The sequence below is a fragment of the Erythrolamprus reginae genome, chromosome 4, assembly GCF_031021105.1.
Source record: "Erythrolamprus reginae isolate rEryReg1 chromosome 4, rEryReg1.hap1, whole genome shotgun sequence".
NCBI lineage: Eukaryota > Metazoa > Chordata > Lepidosauria > Squamata > Dipsadidae > Erythrolamprus > Erythrolamprus reginae.
Window position 1 is genome coordinate 28,812,089 of NC_091953.1, and position 15,986 is coordinate 28,828,074.

General features: G+C 35.8%; 1 protein-coding gene across 5 annotated transcripts in view; it reads left to right on the forward strand.

Annotated features, from left to right (window-relative positions):
- Positions 1-15,986, forward strand: part of NBEA (neurobeachin) — a 428,967-nt gene that overhangs the window by 118,326 nt on the left and 294,655 nt on the right. For all 5 annotated transcript variants that reach the window (XM_070749903.1, XM_070749906.1, XM_070749905.1 and 2 more), the window contains one exon: positions 8,353-8,791. In XM_070749903.1, coding sequence (XP_070606004.1) covers positions 8,353-8,791 — 439 coding nt within the window. The remainder of the gene's footprint in view (positions 1-8,352; positions 8,792-15,986) is intronic.

A 15,986-nucleotide genomic window follows, 5' to 3' on the forward strand; every position in this document is an offset into this window, starting at 1 on the left:
GACTTCCAATACTGCAGCATGGGTAATCTTTGCCTGAAAATAATACAGATGATATGTCCCTAGCTTACCTTTAAGCATTACTTAAATATGTCCCTAGCTTACCTTTAAGCATTACTTAAATATTAGTCTGTGACTGACTTCCAATATGTCTTACAGTATTTGGAAAAAATCTTTTTTCCCCAATAAATGGATAGGTAGCCTTATTGGCAGATTTTTTTTAATGTGTGTATTATTCTTCTTACAGGTCATTTCTGCTTTTAGCAATTAGCAGAACTATTGAAGAAACTAATCTCCCACAAATGTGAATTAACTAATATAAGTTTATCAATTTTATACTTCATTTACAAATTGTTCAGCAATATGAATGAATAATTGACAACTGTGACTAAACACATTTAAGTAACAAAAACGAATCTTGTTGAAATTAGGGAAGGTTGATGGGTAATATTCTTTGTTTTGGGAGAAAAGAGGTGTGATCATGATTTGTGGTGTTTCACCACCTCTAAAATATGTATGTCACATTCTGTGTGTTCTCTAGGAAGCAGCAATAACTCAAAAGTGTGCATTTTCCCTTGTTAACTCCTTTTAGAGCTTTATAACCGAGACTATTTCAGGCTGGAATAGCCAAGCAGTAATCCTCTGTAACTTTAGAAAGTACTTTTTGCACTGTGATCTACATGAGGCTGGATTTAATGCTACAGAAAAAATTCAGTGGGTGCAAGCAATCCTATAATTATGGGTGATTTTAATGAAGCACCTAATTTCTGATGAGTTATTTAAATTGAAATGGCAGGCAAGATTTAATTAGGGCTGGAGAAACCATAGTTTCTTAGGTCTGAGCCATTCAAATTACTTTGGCTTCAATATTATTTTCTTTCCCAAATCTAAATCATGCTACATTTTCAAAAGTATAATTTCTAAACAAGGGTTTGTCACTTGTTCAACTATTATCCAAAGTATTTTAATTTCTATAATTCTTAATCATCCATTTTATATTTATTCATTTGAGAATTCATCTATTCACGTTTTCCCCACTTCTGCAAGTCGAATTATGTATCATGTAATCTGATGCTGAATCCTGCTTCTTTTGCAGTGTCGGTTTCAGATTTTTTAGGACATTCTCCCCTTCTCTCCTCTCATTTCCCATTATGCAGCTTCTGCTCAGCACATACACATTTGAGTTGAGAGAGCCTTTCATGTTGTGAGTTGGTGTTTTGAAACTGTTTTTAGTGGTCATTACAGGCTCTTCATTTGGCCCTCTCTCTAGTTTTCCCACTACTAATAAACCTCTGTCTTCTTTTTCTGTCTCTGAACATTTATTGTATCTGTCTGATAAGAATATTTCTTCTGGAAAAGAGGAATTAACTGGGCCTCCCGTTACACTGTAGAGTTTGCAAAATGTAGAGTAGAGTAAAATAGATACTATAATATGGCCTAATGTGGATCACTGTCTGTTCCATCAAATACGTTTTCAGTGCATCTAATGAGGTAGATTGTGATTCAGGAAAGCTCATATTACATAGATAATATTTTTCTAGATATCCTTTGTTATTGTTTCAGAATGTATTTTTTTCAGAATAGTATTGTATGTATCTGTATGGCATAATTGTATGCATTTGTCAGATTCAGAGAACTCAGTAACTTATACATATATCTCAATGCATTTGCCCCTGATCCACTGGACTCATCGGGGCTGTGTTAACCTGGTCTCTACTGTTGTGGTTAGCTCTGGCCCAGCTCCTGCCCCAAGGAATGTGCAGGTGGATGTGGGGGAAACATCCACATGCTGCAGGCCTGTTTTGCTCCCAATAGAATCTGCCGATGAAGCCTTCTCTGACCAAGGAAGCGTGAGTGACAGGGAAGAGGGGAGTTTGGCAGACAGCCCAGGAGGAGGTCAATCATCTGTATCATCCTTGGATTCTGAACAAGAATTAATAACACATCCACGCATGCGTAGAGTGATGCATAGGAGACAACAACTGAAGGATTATTACAAGAGAAAATGAGGCCACCTGTGGTTGGGTGGGGCTGCTGTAATTCGTGCTACAGATAAAAGTGCAACCTGGTGTTTTAGTCTCATGGCAGTTTATATGATTCATTGTTTCATCAAGATCATGGTTTTTGTGCTGTTCAAGATTTTGTGTGGACTCTCTGGACTTTAGAATTGGACTCAATTTCCCAGTTATTGGGTGAGCAATTGGATTGCATTTAACCTGTGTCTTGTGTGTACCAGAAAATCCCTTTGACATTTAAAAAGGGAGCTGTTTCTGTTTATAAAAACTTTTGGGTTTTCTTTTTATCGTGTGCTGTGTGTCTTCCTGGACTAATTACCCTGTAATTATGGGCAGTTGAAACACACAGGCAGAACATCTACAAATCACTTTTGTTTAAAGCAAAGGATGCTGCCAACCTGGGGTCAACTGACCCATATGATGAAAATTCGAGAAAGGACTCCTTGTTTGAAGAGACCACCTCTGAAGCAGAGATGATACTGGCTCCCCCGCTCTTTGTAGATGCCATCCTGTGACAATGGCAATTGACCACTTTGGGACCTTTGCCAAATCACTTGGGACGTTAATTGATGTCCCCTTCTTAAATTCTGTGTTTATGTGTTTCTGGAGTTCTTGGTTTCTTGAGAAGTAAACTTGGAACTGTGCTTATACAGGCCATGCATATAGACAAAAATTCAAAGAAAATGGTCTTCTAGTTCTAAACTCTTTGTAGATTTCTGATTTGCCACGGTAGCAAACCAGGACATGTTAACTGTATTTCGAAAGTAGGTGAATGGAAAAGTAAGTCCATATCCCATTGGAATTTTTTGGAATTTTTCACATGAAGGTTATGTTTCAGTATAAAACAAATCTGGACCTCTTGATTTCTTAGCACCAGTTGTTTTCATCTGTTTCACCTGTAATGTATTTAAAACTTTTATGAAACCAATCCCCTCCTTTTTTTTAATGCTTTAATCCATGAAGGCAAATCTTTTGGAAGAAATAATGTGTCTTGATCTCAGAGAGATGCTTTTTGTTGCTCTTTTTGTTCCCTATGATAAAAGAAACGCATAAAATAAAAAAAGGATGTTGATAGAAGCAGTGGTGGTGGAAGCAATTTTATTTATCTTTTCAAGATTTTATTTTATCTTTGCACAGAATGGAAGTGAAGGGATTAGTGTCACTGCAGTACCTGTGGCTGCTCAAAGAAGGGAAATGACTTTTGGTCCATGTCAACATTTTAAGGTTCAAACTGCTTGTGAGTGGGGAGTGGAAACAGTAGTAGCCATGCTTTTAGTGATTGTACAGTATCTGTTTTACTTTATGATCACTAGACAGCAAACCTTTTCACTTTGTCCTGTCAGAAAATCAAAGGGAAGGCAACTTCATAGAGCTCAGATAAAAGAGGGAATAGGAAACTGGAACAGAACAGAGAAAGAATTTAAAAAAATTTAAAAATGGGGAGAAGAAGATCATAAATTTTAGCACGGTTAACTGTTTTAATATATTACTTCAGATAAAAGAAACATTGGCAACAACCAAACAATGTTAGTTTTCAAGCAACTGGACAGAATTTTACCGGAGCACGTAGAAACAGAGAAAAGAGAAGGAAAATGCAATAGTTTTGGGTGACAGGAAAGAGTAAAGCTGGAGCAATTAATAGTATTGAACTTGAGCAGTTGGGACTATGAGGAAGAGCTCCTGAAGAAAAGAAAGAAATTATTTATTTACTTGAAGGCTGCTTGGTTCACAGGCAACTCTGAGCAACTTATCATTTAAAAGTAAGAAGCAATAAAACAATAAAAGTAAGAAGAAAAACAGATGTAAACTGGAGGGAAAAACCCCCAATGCAACAAGAAAAAAAATCAGAAGCTCAACAACCACCCTAACTCCAGATTTGGAGCAAACCCAGGTTTTACTTTTGGAATAGTATGAAAACCACATGGATCTCTGGGAGGATGCTCTTCCTGAGGTCAGGATTTCTGATAGAGAATGTCACCTCCTAAATCTTGATAGATGACATTGTTTGGAGGGACCTGGAGCATACCCATTCTTCAGTCTTACTGAGTGAGCAGAAACTATTGGAAATAGAAGATCCTTCAAATACTCATAAGAGTTTAGAAACATAGAAACATAGAAGTCTGACGGCAGAAAAAGACCTCATGGTCCATCTAGTCTGCCCTTATACTATTTTCTGTATTTTATCTTAGGATGGATATATGTTTATCCCAGGCATGTTTAAATTCAGTTACTGTGGATTTATCTACCATGTCTGCTGGAAGTTTGTTCCAAGGATCTACTACTCTTTCAGTAAAATAATATTTTCTCATGTTGCTTTTGATCTTTCCCCCAACTAACTTCAGATTGTGTCCCCTTGTTCTTGTGTTCACTTTCCTATTAAAAACACTTCCCTCCTGGACCTTATTTAATCCTTTAATATATTTAAATGTTTCGATCATGTCCCCCCTTTTCCTTCTGTCCTCCAGACTATACAGATTGAGTTCATTAAGTCTTTCCTGATACGTTTTATGCTTAAGACCTTCCACCATTCTTGTAGCCTGTCTTTGGACCCGTTCAATTTTGTCAATATCTTTTTGTAGGTGAGGTCTCCAGAACTGAACACAGTATTCCAAATGTGGTCTCACCAGCATTCTATATAGCGGGATCATAATCTCCCTCTTCCTGCTTGTTATACCTCTAGCTATGCAGCCAAGCATCCTACTTGCTTTCCCTACCGCCTGACTGCACTGTTCACCCATTTTGAGACTGTCAGAAATCACTACCCCTAAATCCTTTTCTTTTGAAGTATTTGCTAACACAGAAATGCCAATACTCAGTTTATATCTAATAACAAGAGTGATTTGCTCCTAAAAGCGAACTGGAACCCAGTGCAGCTTGTGAAACAGTGGTGACACATGGGCATATTGTGGTGCACCTATCATTCTTCAAGAGGTTCTGTTTTAGTATTTCAACTCACATATTCTCTTGAGTCTGAAAGACAACTACCACTGACCAGATAGAACCCACTTATTCTGCTGGTACAAGTCTCAAAGAATTCTCTAACCCTCATTCCAGTGTTTGCCATCTTGCTGAAGACACCTTTAGAAGTAAACCAAGCACCATGCTACCAGCTTCTCACAACGCAGAAAATATAAAGTAAAGAAGGATAGCAGCTGATTTCTGGTCTACCCTATTTTCTTATAGTGGAGAGATATCAATTAAATTTCCACTGAATGTCCCTTGCCAATGAACAAGTAAAGGAGGTCAAAATCTGGATGGGCGCGAACAAATCTGAATAATAAAGTACATTTTTTGTTCTTGCGAGTGGGATAAAGTTATCTTCGTTTTTATCTTATTTCCCAGACAACAAACATAGTTAAGGTTTTCCTAGCTGAAATAATTCAATTGGCAAAGCTGAAGCTAACACCTCATGTCAGAGAGATTTGTCTACCTAGGCTATGATGAGATTGAAGAGGACCTTTCCGTGAGAACAAGACCAAGCAGGAAAAGAGTATGGATATTTTGAATTCCACTTTTGTCAACTTGAAGGCTCCTGTAATTCTCTAGCCTATATGTGGAGCAACCACTGCAGGGTTTATTATTCCTAGCTGACTTCTGGAAACTTTTTAAATGTGATAGCTTCATCACATCACATGCTTTCCATGTACTCAAGATATTGCTTGGGTTCTCTGCTGGCTCCATGCCCGGAGGAGGATGACAGCGCAGAGTAGGGGGCTGAACAGTCGGACGGGGGAGAGGAAAATCAGGAATGGGATGAAGGAGAACAGCATGAGAGCCCCGGGGAGGGGGGGGCCTCTCCCCAGCCAGTAGCTTGGAGTCATTAGGTGATGACGCACAAGCTGTCATTGACATGAGACAGAGACGTTCAGAGCAATGAAAGGAGCAGTTAAAGAAATATTATCACCATTGAATTAGAAACAGCTGGGTTTGGGTGTGGTCCTCATCAGCAGGGTTTAAAAGGCAGGCAAGCCCTTGAAGCCATGTGGAGTGTTATCAGGTTGGAGTGGCGTTATCCTGTCTTGTTTCTCGGCGTCTCTGTTCCTGGCTTGTGGCCCAGCAGCTTTGGAAGATCCGTGGGAGGTGTAGGTCTGCTATCTACAGCCTTGGCTTGGCAGCAAGAATTCTGTATTGCTGCATGGACTTTTGGCCTTCGTGGATATATCTGAAGATACAGCATTTTCCTGTTTGTAAGGACATTTTCTGTTACCTGTGTTTTTCTTGAATTTTATAAAACTGCCTTTGCCTTTTACCAGTGTGTCTGGCTTCTCTTTTTGGGTTGGTATTGGCTTCTGGAGTGACCCAGACAGAACATATACTTATTGGTTTCTTTGTAATTCACTATTATATGCTGTCCAGAGTCATAGCCTTGTGAGATGGATGGCCATGTAAATGATAATAAATGAATAGAATGCATTCAAAAGGAGACTCTTGTCAAGAAACATATAACTTCTAGAGGATAACCTATTTGTGGGAATTTTCAGATTCCAGTAAGTACTAAATATACATAGGAATAAGTTGAGAATTTATCCCAAAAGTATCCAGATAGGCATTGCTCTTTATTTATCCCCACTGATATAAAACATTTATGTGTGCAATATTGAGTTCTTTATTCTACAAATCCTATCATTAAGATAATGTTATTAGCAAAAGAAATTTAGGCAAAAACCATATCCACAATTTTAACTATTATCAATTCTGTAAATAGAAGAGAAACCATCTTTCATAAAAATCATGGTTTTATATGGTGTTTTCAGAAATTGAAATCAACAAAAATAGTTTACAGTTTGGCACAGTTCCTAAGATTTATGAAAACTATTTATAAAATATCAAATATTTGAAAAATAGACATTAAAAAGAACTTTAAGGTTTAGTTATTTTTGAGAAAAGAAACAAATATTGTATATAGAGGCCTAAATTCATTATGAATTAAGTTATGCAGTAATAGATGTACTATGCTCTTATTTCTATAAGAAATTGGAAAAAATAATTGTGAATGTTTAGTCTAAATAAGAGACTAAAGTATGTCAAAAGAGAAGAGGGTGTGGATTTGGTTTTCATAACCCTTGAGGGTATGACAAGTACCAATGAAAACTTTACATAGAGATAAACAAACTTGAAAGGACAAATAATTTCGTGACTAAGAGAGCTATGGAAGAGACTGCCTCTTTGACTTCTAAGCATTTTACTACTTGTTTTCAATCACAGATTGGACAGCTACCTATGTAGAATAATCTGAAGGTTTCTGTTCTGGGTAGGGGATTGAAGTAGAAGACCCCAAGGTCACTTTTAACCCTACCCTTCAATTTTAAAATGAACAAAACATCATTAAATAATATATAAATACTTGAATATAAAATCAGATGATTTAAATACATCAGAGTTTGCCCAGACATTTTATACTTTTGTATAGAAAATATTTTGTGAAACTGTCAAATGTTTGCCAGAAGAATTTTTATAGGAAGAAGTTATATTATCTTGAGAAATATTTTTCTTCACCCTGCAGCTCATATGCATTAATTAAATGCCCATTTTGCATTTCTTTGTTAAATTTAATATGGGTGCTCAGAATCTTTTTGAAATCCAAAAACAAATCAATTATCCAAGACCTCAGTACATAAACTTTAATTTTTTAAAAAAATATTTTTTCTATTTTAAATTAATTTCATAGATAAGAATAAGATCAGCATTGTCTCAAGAAAGCCAAAGTTGATTACGAAAAATATAATACAACCTCAATGGCAATGGAAGTATTATTAGTAATTATACTAAGTCACATGCTCCGTTTTAAATTACAAAAAGAAATAGCTGTATTCTGTCTGATTTCTACTAAAAGGTGCATCGCATTAAAAATGTAGTTCTGAAAATTGGAATGATACAGAATGAACTGGGCACCTTTCCCATATTGAAAAAATACCTGACGGATGCAAATTTCTTGTCAAATTGTTCATCTATGTCTTCAAAATTTGGGTTAGGTCATCTGCATTCTCTATCATTGTCAAAGGTTGGTGATGAGACATGCCTTTATTTGGGCAGGTCCAATGAAACAATATAGGAAACTAGCAGATCAGTCAAATGTCTTCTTATTTTTTACATGTTTGCTACTAAATGACTTATTGAATAGATACAGAATGTTAAGATCGAGCAATTATTTCTGAAGCATTCATTTTCTGATTTCACATTGAAGCCTTGTAGCATAGGACTGGTAAATGTTTGTGTCGTGAAATTCCAGAATAAGAATGCATTTTGGAGGATCTTCCACCTATATTTTCCTGCCTTTATTTTGTGTTGACATTTCTATTCATTTACAGACTTGAATATTCCTCTACTTTTTCTGTTGTAGAAACTCCTGCTATATTTCCAGACAATCCCAAAGAAAAAGAAACTCCAACACCAATTGAAGATATTCCACTGGAAAGCTCTATTCCTCACACTGATTCTGGAATTGAAGAGGAACAAATACCCAGTATTTTAAATGGGACAGATTTAGAAACAAGCCCTGGTCCAGATAATATGAGTGAATTACTCTCTACTTTGTCATCTGAGGTGAAGAAATCTCAGGAAAGTTTAACGGAAAGTCCCAGTGAAATTTTGAAGCCTGCATCTTCAATATCAAGTATTAGCCAAAGCAAAGGTATTAATGTTAAAGAGATATTGAAAAGTCTGGTAGCAGCACCAGTTGAAATTCCAGAATGTGGGCCTGATCCAATTCCTTATCCTGATCCTGCACTGAAAAGAGAAGCTCAACCTATTCTTCCAATGCAGTTTCACTCTTTTGACAGGTATGTAATATATCCAATTATCTGTCTGTCTGTGTTTGTTTCTGTCTGTTTCTGCCATCCTGTCCACCTTATTCTTAATAGTTGAACCTTGCTATGTTCATACATAAAACTAACATTTAACCATGGTTTGGTGAGTAAACCAGAAACATTGCAAATATTCAGAAGACATTATTTCTACCAGTCAGTTTAGTTCTTGTCCTGCTTTACTGACATATCTTCCTAGGAAATGGTACATCAATGTACGTCTGGGTGAAAAAGTAACTAGAAATGTTTGCAGCTAAAAATGTGAATGTGAACACAGTTATTTTCATAGATGTTCACAATAATCATAGGTCATAAAGTCATCCTAAAGGACAGTTTGTTTTATTTTATTTTATAATTCCCTTGGCTATATGTTTGTTACTTTTAATTGAGTGTTTGTGTTTGCAAATGTTTATGTCCTGTACATACAGAGTCTGAATTCCTCTACTTTTGGTGATGAAAAGAAATAGGTAAATAATAGACTACACAAAAAAATTGACTGCAGAAAAGGCAAAAGAAGACAGATATGGGAACTGTAAAGGGAGTTAGGATACCATTAAGATTATAAGCCAATACCAAATAACTGTACAAGATGGTATTAGAAAAACCTAAAACAGAGTCAGAAAAATCTAAACCCAATGCTAAAGCTGAGGGTATTAAGAACACACACACAAAAACCAAAGGTGTCATGAAACATGTTTGAAATAGATGGGGGGGTAATCAAAATGCCACATATTCAGATGAAGAAAAGAAATGCTAATGGGAACAAATAGTCAAGTATGATTTTTGACTTAATATATTTTGAGAAGAGTGTTTCTATCGTCAATTGGAAAGAGCAATATAAAGTGGCAGGGATGAGGTTTGAAATTAATTGGTAAAGATACGTGTTTACTAGGGATGAATTTAAATCTCCACAGCATACCCCCAAAGAAGAATCTATAAGTACAGTGATACCTTGTCTTACGAACTTAATTGGTTCCAGGACGAGGTTCATGAAGTGAAAAGTTCGTAAGACGAAATAATGTTTCCCATAGGAATCATTGGAAAAACGGTTAATGCGTGCAAGCCCAAAAATCACTCCTTTTGCCAGCCAAAGCGCCCGTTTTCACGCTGGTGGGATTCCCCTGAGGCTCCCTTCCATGGGAAACCCCACTTCCGAACTTCCACATTTTTGCGATGCTGCAGGGGAATCCCAGCAGGGGAATCCCAGCATCGCAAAAATGGGCCTTCACTGGCAACAGAAGTCTGGAGGTGGGGTTTCCCAGCGAGGGAAACCTCAGAGAAATCGCAGCATCGCAAGTGCTGTGATTTCGCTGAGGCTTCCCTTACTGGGAAACCCCACCTCCGGACTTCCATTGCCAGCAAAGCACCCATTTTTGCGATTGCTGGGATTCCTCTGCTGGGATTCCCCTGCAGCATTGCAAAAACGTGGAAGTCCAGAGGTGGGGTTTCCCATGGAGGGGAACCTCAGGGGAATCCCACCAGTGTGAAAACGGGCGCTTCAGCTGGCAACGGAAGTCCGGAGGCAGGGCATCCCAGCAGCGGCAGATTCATAAGGTGAAAATAGTTCAGAAGAAGAGGCAAAAAAAAAAATCTTAAACCCCGGGTTCGTATCTCGAAAATTTTGTATGACGAGGGGTTCGTAAGACGAGGTATCACTGTACCTTGAAAACAAAGTGATTACAAAAAAGTAGAAATTAGGATTCCTGAACAGTACACTGTGCCTTTATATTATACTATATTGTTTAAAAGGTTTTAATTTCCTTAGTAAATTATATTAATATTATTGGCAAACATTTGACAATGTATTTCATAATATTTAGATTATCACTCATAACTAAATGTAGGATTGATGACAATTCTATTGGTTTCAAAGTTGACTTGATCAGCACCTTCAAAAATGCTCTTCAATGAGTCCTCATACTAACACAAAGTTTTAAAGTGGTTGTCACAGATTGTGATCAAGAAGACATTCTAATTGAATGTTTCCTAACAGTAAGGAAATAACAGAAACAGTTTCACAGGAACTAATTAGTGGAGTGATGGGTTTGCCTTTACCCAATGGTTTGAATTAGCACTTGGATCATCAATTAGGGATGCTTTAACTTGAATTAATCAAGGATTAATGGGTCTTCCAATTTTGTTATTCTAATTTGTTTTTCACAACTGTTATAGAGAAGGAAAGATAACTTTTTTATGGGTTATATGCTTTTGTTTGTGGCATATGTGCTTGTAAATGCCTTTTTGTGCATATTAGGAGTGTTTTTGTTTTTAGTTTGTGCATTACAGGTGCATAGGTTTATAGGAATACAGTAGATGGGAAGATATTTCTAGGATAAAAACTTTGGCAAAAAGTTCAGCTAATTGTGCAATCTTTCCAATTTTTTATCCAATTCTAACATATGTTTGGAATTATATTTGTTCCTAAACTCATGATGTAATACTTCAAACGTTAGAAAAGATTGTAATTAGTAGGTATAGGCTATTTAAATATAAAAAAAAGATGAAACTTTTAAAAATCTGTTAACTACTATTGCTCTTAGAAAATGTTTGCTTTACTATATTTGTAAATCCCTTATTTTCAGTTTTCAGTTTTAGTTCTAACCCTATCTCTATAACATAATCAATTTAAAGCTACATTATATTACTATTATAAGAGTAAGCCTTTGCAAACAAGAAGACATCAAAACTTCAACATATCAAGATCAAACTTTGGTGATAAATACTGTACAATGCTGTACAATAAATGTACAATAAACATAATATGTCATTTTATTTAACAGGAAACTGTAGCTTATTTGTGGCAGAAGACAGAATCTTTCAATCCCTTGTGAAACACAAAGGAGAAAACAGATGTACTGTAGTATATTAGTTGCAAAAACTGGATAGTCACTTCATGATAGCAAAGAGATATAAAATCCTAACTCTTATTGCCATTTAGTCCAGATTTTTTAGGTGCAGTTACAGTAGTTGTAAGTAGCAGAAGTCGAAGAGCTGCTGCAATTCTTTCTTAGAATGTGACATGACAAGAGTTTTAAATCTGAATAGGTCCGAGATTGTAATGTATATTATTTTCTTAATATTCGAAATTAGTTGAGTAGAATAAAAATTGTATTTTGCATGGCTATGACTTTAATCTGTGAACTAACTGTCAGGGTACGCTTATGTAATTTTTTGTACTATTGCCATATTAATTCAAAATATTTCTATCATTCTAAAAGATAAATATTTGTTGGGATGTTCTGCTTTTTATAACTACCTATTTATTCTAGTGGATGTTATTTTTCATAAAAGTTTTTATAAGATTTTCTAGTAGCTAAAGATTATTAAAGATTTCCTGCAGAATCTTAAAATCCATTTAAAAAATATTTAAATGCCCGTGTTCACACAGCAAGTAAATACTTATGTATTTATTCATTACAAATAAAACAAAGAATTATATAATTCTAAAAAACTGTTTTCTAAAACCTATTAAAAATTCTTTTAAAAACACTTAGAATTGCAAGTGAAATGTTAAAAACACCATATATCTATGGAGATATACATACATGCATACATACATGCATACATACATACATTCATGAAATAGATCTTCTCTGTTAATGTATTCAGCAGTTCAAGTACTATCGAATGTAAATGATGAGGTGATATTGATGAAAGGAGGGATTGAGGTCTCGGGGGGCGCTGATGACGGATTGAACAGAAGCGCCCTTGCACTGCACGTAACTCAAGTCTGTCGTCTTCACTACTCAAAGCCATAATGGAAGGTGGCAGTCTGAAATGAGTTGCCACGGCAAAGAGTATTATTTTTGAAATGCTTTCACACAAATCACTAGGCCCTGCATACAACTTAGTTTCATGCTTTAATGTCATCAGGAGGCACAAATTGGTGTGTCTAATTGTTTGCCACCTGCCAGCAAAATGAGCTGCCAGCTAGCCAGACGGGTTTGATTGTCCGTCAGCTTTTCAATAGATTGAGAGTGACAACATCAAAAATTTCACTTCAAACTCTGAAGCTTTGAGCAGCTTTTCAGAGACCTCTTCCCCACAAGTGCTTCTGGACAACTGCATTTTTCAATCAGTTTCAATATATCCCTGCCTTCTGTCTCATCTGTCCTAAGGTGCAGCTGTAATTACATCAAAAACTATATAAACAGATTTCTTTGGCCGTAGACTCTTGATTCAAAGTTATGACTCCAATATCACATGGAAAAAATGTAGTGGTATTTTCAACAGCACAAGCAACTGATTACTTGCTGTGGCTATGACAATTTTAGAGTGAAAGGGACACATCTTTGTTTTATTTTTTTTTAATATGTGTTAGATATTTTGCTGTATATGGAAATGCATGCAGAGACATTCATAGATTAAATGTTTTATTTTCATTTATTTAAAATGGTTCTTATTTACAAGTTTATCATTAGTTCATTATTACATTGACTATACAACTCTGTGAGATTTAAAATCTCGCATCACAAGAAGTAAATTGTTTAATATCAGCTACCCTAAAAAAAAAAGAATTGCAAGGCCTGTAGATATGAAAACAAGCTAAATTCACAAAATAAAAGCATAAACACCAAGTTTTGTTTTTAAACTTATCCTTTCTCCCTGCCCGTGACCACCTTTTAAAATTCTCCTGAATTTAGTAAAATAGATTGGTCATAATTTATTCTGTCCAAAGAAACAATCAGGGGAAACAAATTGGTCTGTACTTTCTTTTAGGTAACTGTTGGCTAAAATCTCAAATTCCAGGGTATTTTTAGCAGAACAGAAGATGCAGAAGCTGTCCATGGTGAATTTACTAGCTTTTAGAGGAAATAAATGTTAGGACAGGTTTTTTATTTGGTATTTGTTGATTGAAATGTGCACCCATTTTAAATCCAGAGCTTGATATTCTGTAAATTTCATGCTATTAACATTGTTTTATATTACAAGTGTAGAGGATATTCTACTTATAGAATATTCTCCTATGACACTATTATTCTGCTTTAGTCCCATTTACTATTTGTGTGCAACCCATTCACAGTCTTTTCTACTATTAGCCATTGACTTTCTCTTTGCTGATAACTCTGCTTTTCTACTTCATGGTACTAATAATATAACTTCTTTGTGCTCCATTGGATGACGTCCGTATGTAAAATGCACAATTTTATTTGTTTAAACTGTTAGCAATGAAAAAAAATCATTGAAAAGGCAAAAACTGCTCCCCCACCCCCCCAATTTCCTAGATATAGTACAACTCGATTTTCTTATTGTTTCCAACTTTAGCTTTCAAATCCCCAATCAAAAGCAACATATCTTGCTTGCTCTTCTCTTGATTTCAGACTGAACTTGACCATAAAACCCATCAATCTCCTAATCTTCTGCATGAATGGTTAGAGCACAAAATTGGATAAACATGATATTAAACGGCTGTCCATTAAATTTAATTGATATTACGTATTCAGTCACTGACTACATCATACCCAAGTAGCAACTTGGCTATAAGCTTTCAAGCCATATTGTTCATTCTATTTTTTTCATTTCAATTTGATTGCGCTGGCGATGTCAGTGTGTAGTCACCGTATTTTTTTCTACACGGATGTTTCCCCTGTTCATGCTTCTTATATTCAATGTTGCCTCTATAATTGTGTTTTAAAAGTGTTAGGTTTTCTTTTCTTTCATAGCAGCTTTTGCAACTACACATCGGGAAGGCTTATATGCTGGCTGCATCAATAAACCCCATTAGAACTCAGCTATTACTTAGAACCATCTTTAGTGCCATCTGATTAAGGGGCTTATCATCAGGCAATATAGGGTCAATACTTAATCTTGCCTATCAGTTCAGTTTTGGGGGAATAAAATGCAGAAGGGGTTTTCCTTTGCATTGTACTATTTATCCTCCCTGTTATCCCTAAAGTGATCATCTGCCTCCAGCATTTTCCTGGAGGGATGACATATCTTGGAAAATATTGCTGGAAGTTTATACTCCCGGCATACTTTCCTGGTATCCTTGCTCATCCTTCTTGGGAAGACTCCTTATTCCAGATAATACACACATAGCAGGATTTGAGGGGATTTTCTTTTACGGTATGTTTCTCTGTTATTTCTGGAATTCTCTCATGAAATTCAAGTCTTTCAATCCTTTAGTCCACAAAAACTTTAGCGTAACAATTTAGTCCTGTGCCTTGCTTAGGTTGTCTACTGAATTTTATCTTGGTTAGATCATACTCTATAAAATTATATTGTAATTACTTCTCATTATAAACCTTTCTGTATCTATTTGCTACACACAATGCATAAGCTTCACATTAAGGATGTTACAGTGACACATTATTATGGTAGTGCTGAAATAAATAATTTTGATTTACTGATTTCATGTAAATCTATTATTATAATATTTGAAGGTATGAGTAACAACTCCATAAGCAGAAGCAATAACATAAAAAAGGCTACCAGATCTGAGATGCAAAAATCAGGCCTATCTCTAAATAATAGAATTAAGAGCATTTTCCTGGCTTTTAATGGTCATCTGGATTTTTTCCAGTCCTGATCAAGTAGCCCTAAATCAAATTACTTTTGAGATCATTTCAGAGTTACATTATCATATTGCCGGAAAAATATCAGAAATATTTTATTATTTTAATGTGCTTTCTGATGAAAAAAATGACTAAAAATGCTGTTTATTCGTTATGTTTATATTGTCTATAGTATATTATTTTTCTTTGTATAAATGTCATCTGAGGATACATTTTTAATATTCATATTTAAATGCTTTTAATTATTCCTTAAAATCATTCATGATATAATATTGACTTATTATATTATATTATGTATTATGTATTATATATTATACAGTGATACCTCGTCTTACAGACGCCTCATCATACAAACTTTTCGAGATACAAACCCAGGGTTTAAGATTTTTTTGCCTCTTCTTACAAACTATTTTCACCTTACAAACCCACTGCCGCCGCTGGGGTGCCCCACCTCCAGACTTCCATTGCCAGCGAAGCACCTGTTTTTGCACTGCTGGGATTCCCTTGAGGCTCCCCTCAATGGGGAACCCCATTTCCGGACTTCCGTGTTTTTGTGATGCTGCAGGAGAATCCCAGCAGTGCAAAAACGGGCACTTCGCTGGCAACGGAAGTTTGGAGGTGGGGTTTCCCAGCAAGGGGAACCTCAGTGAAATTGC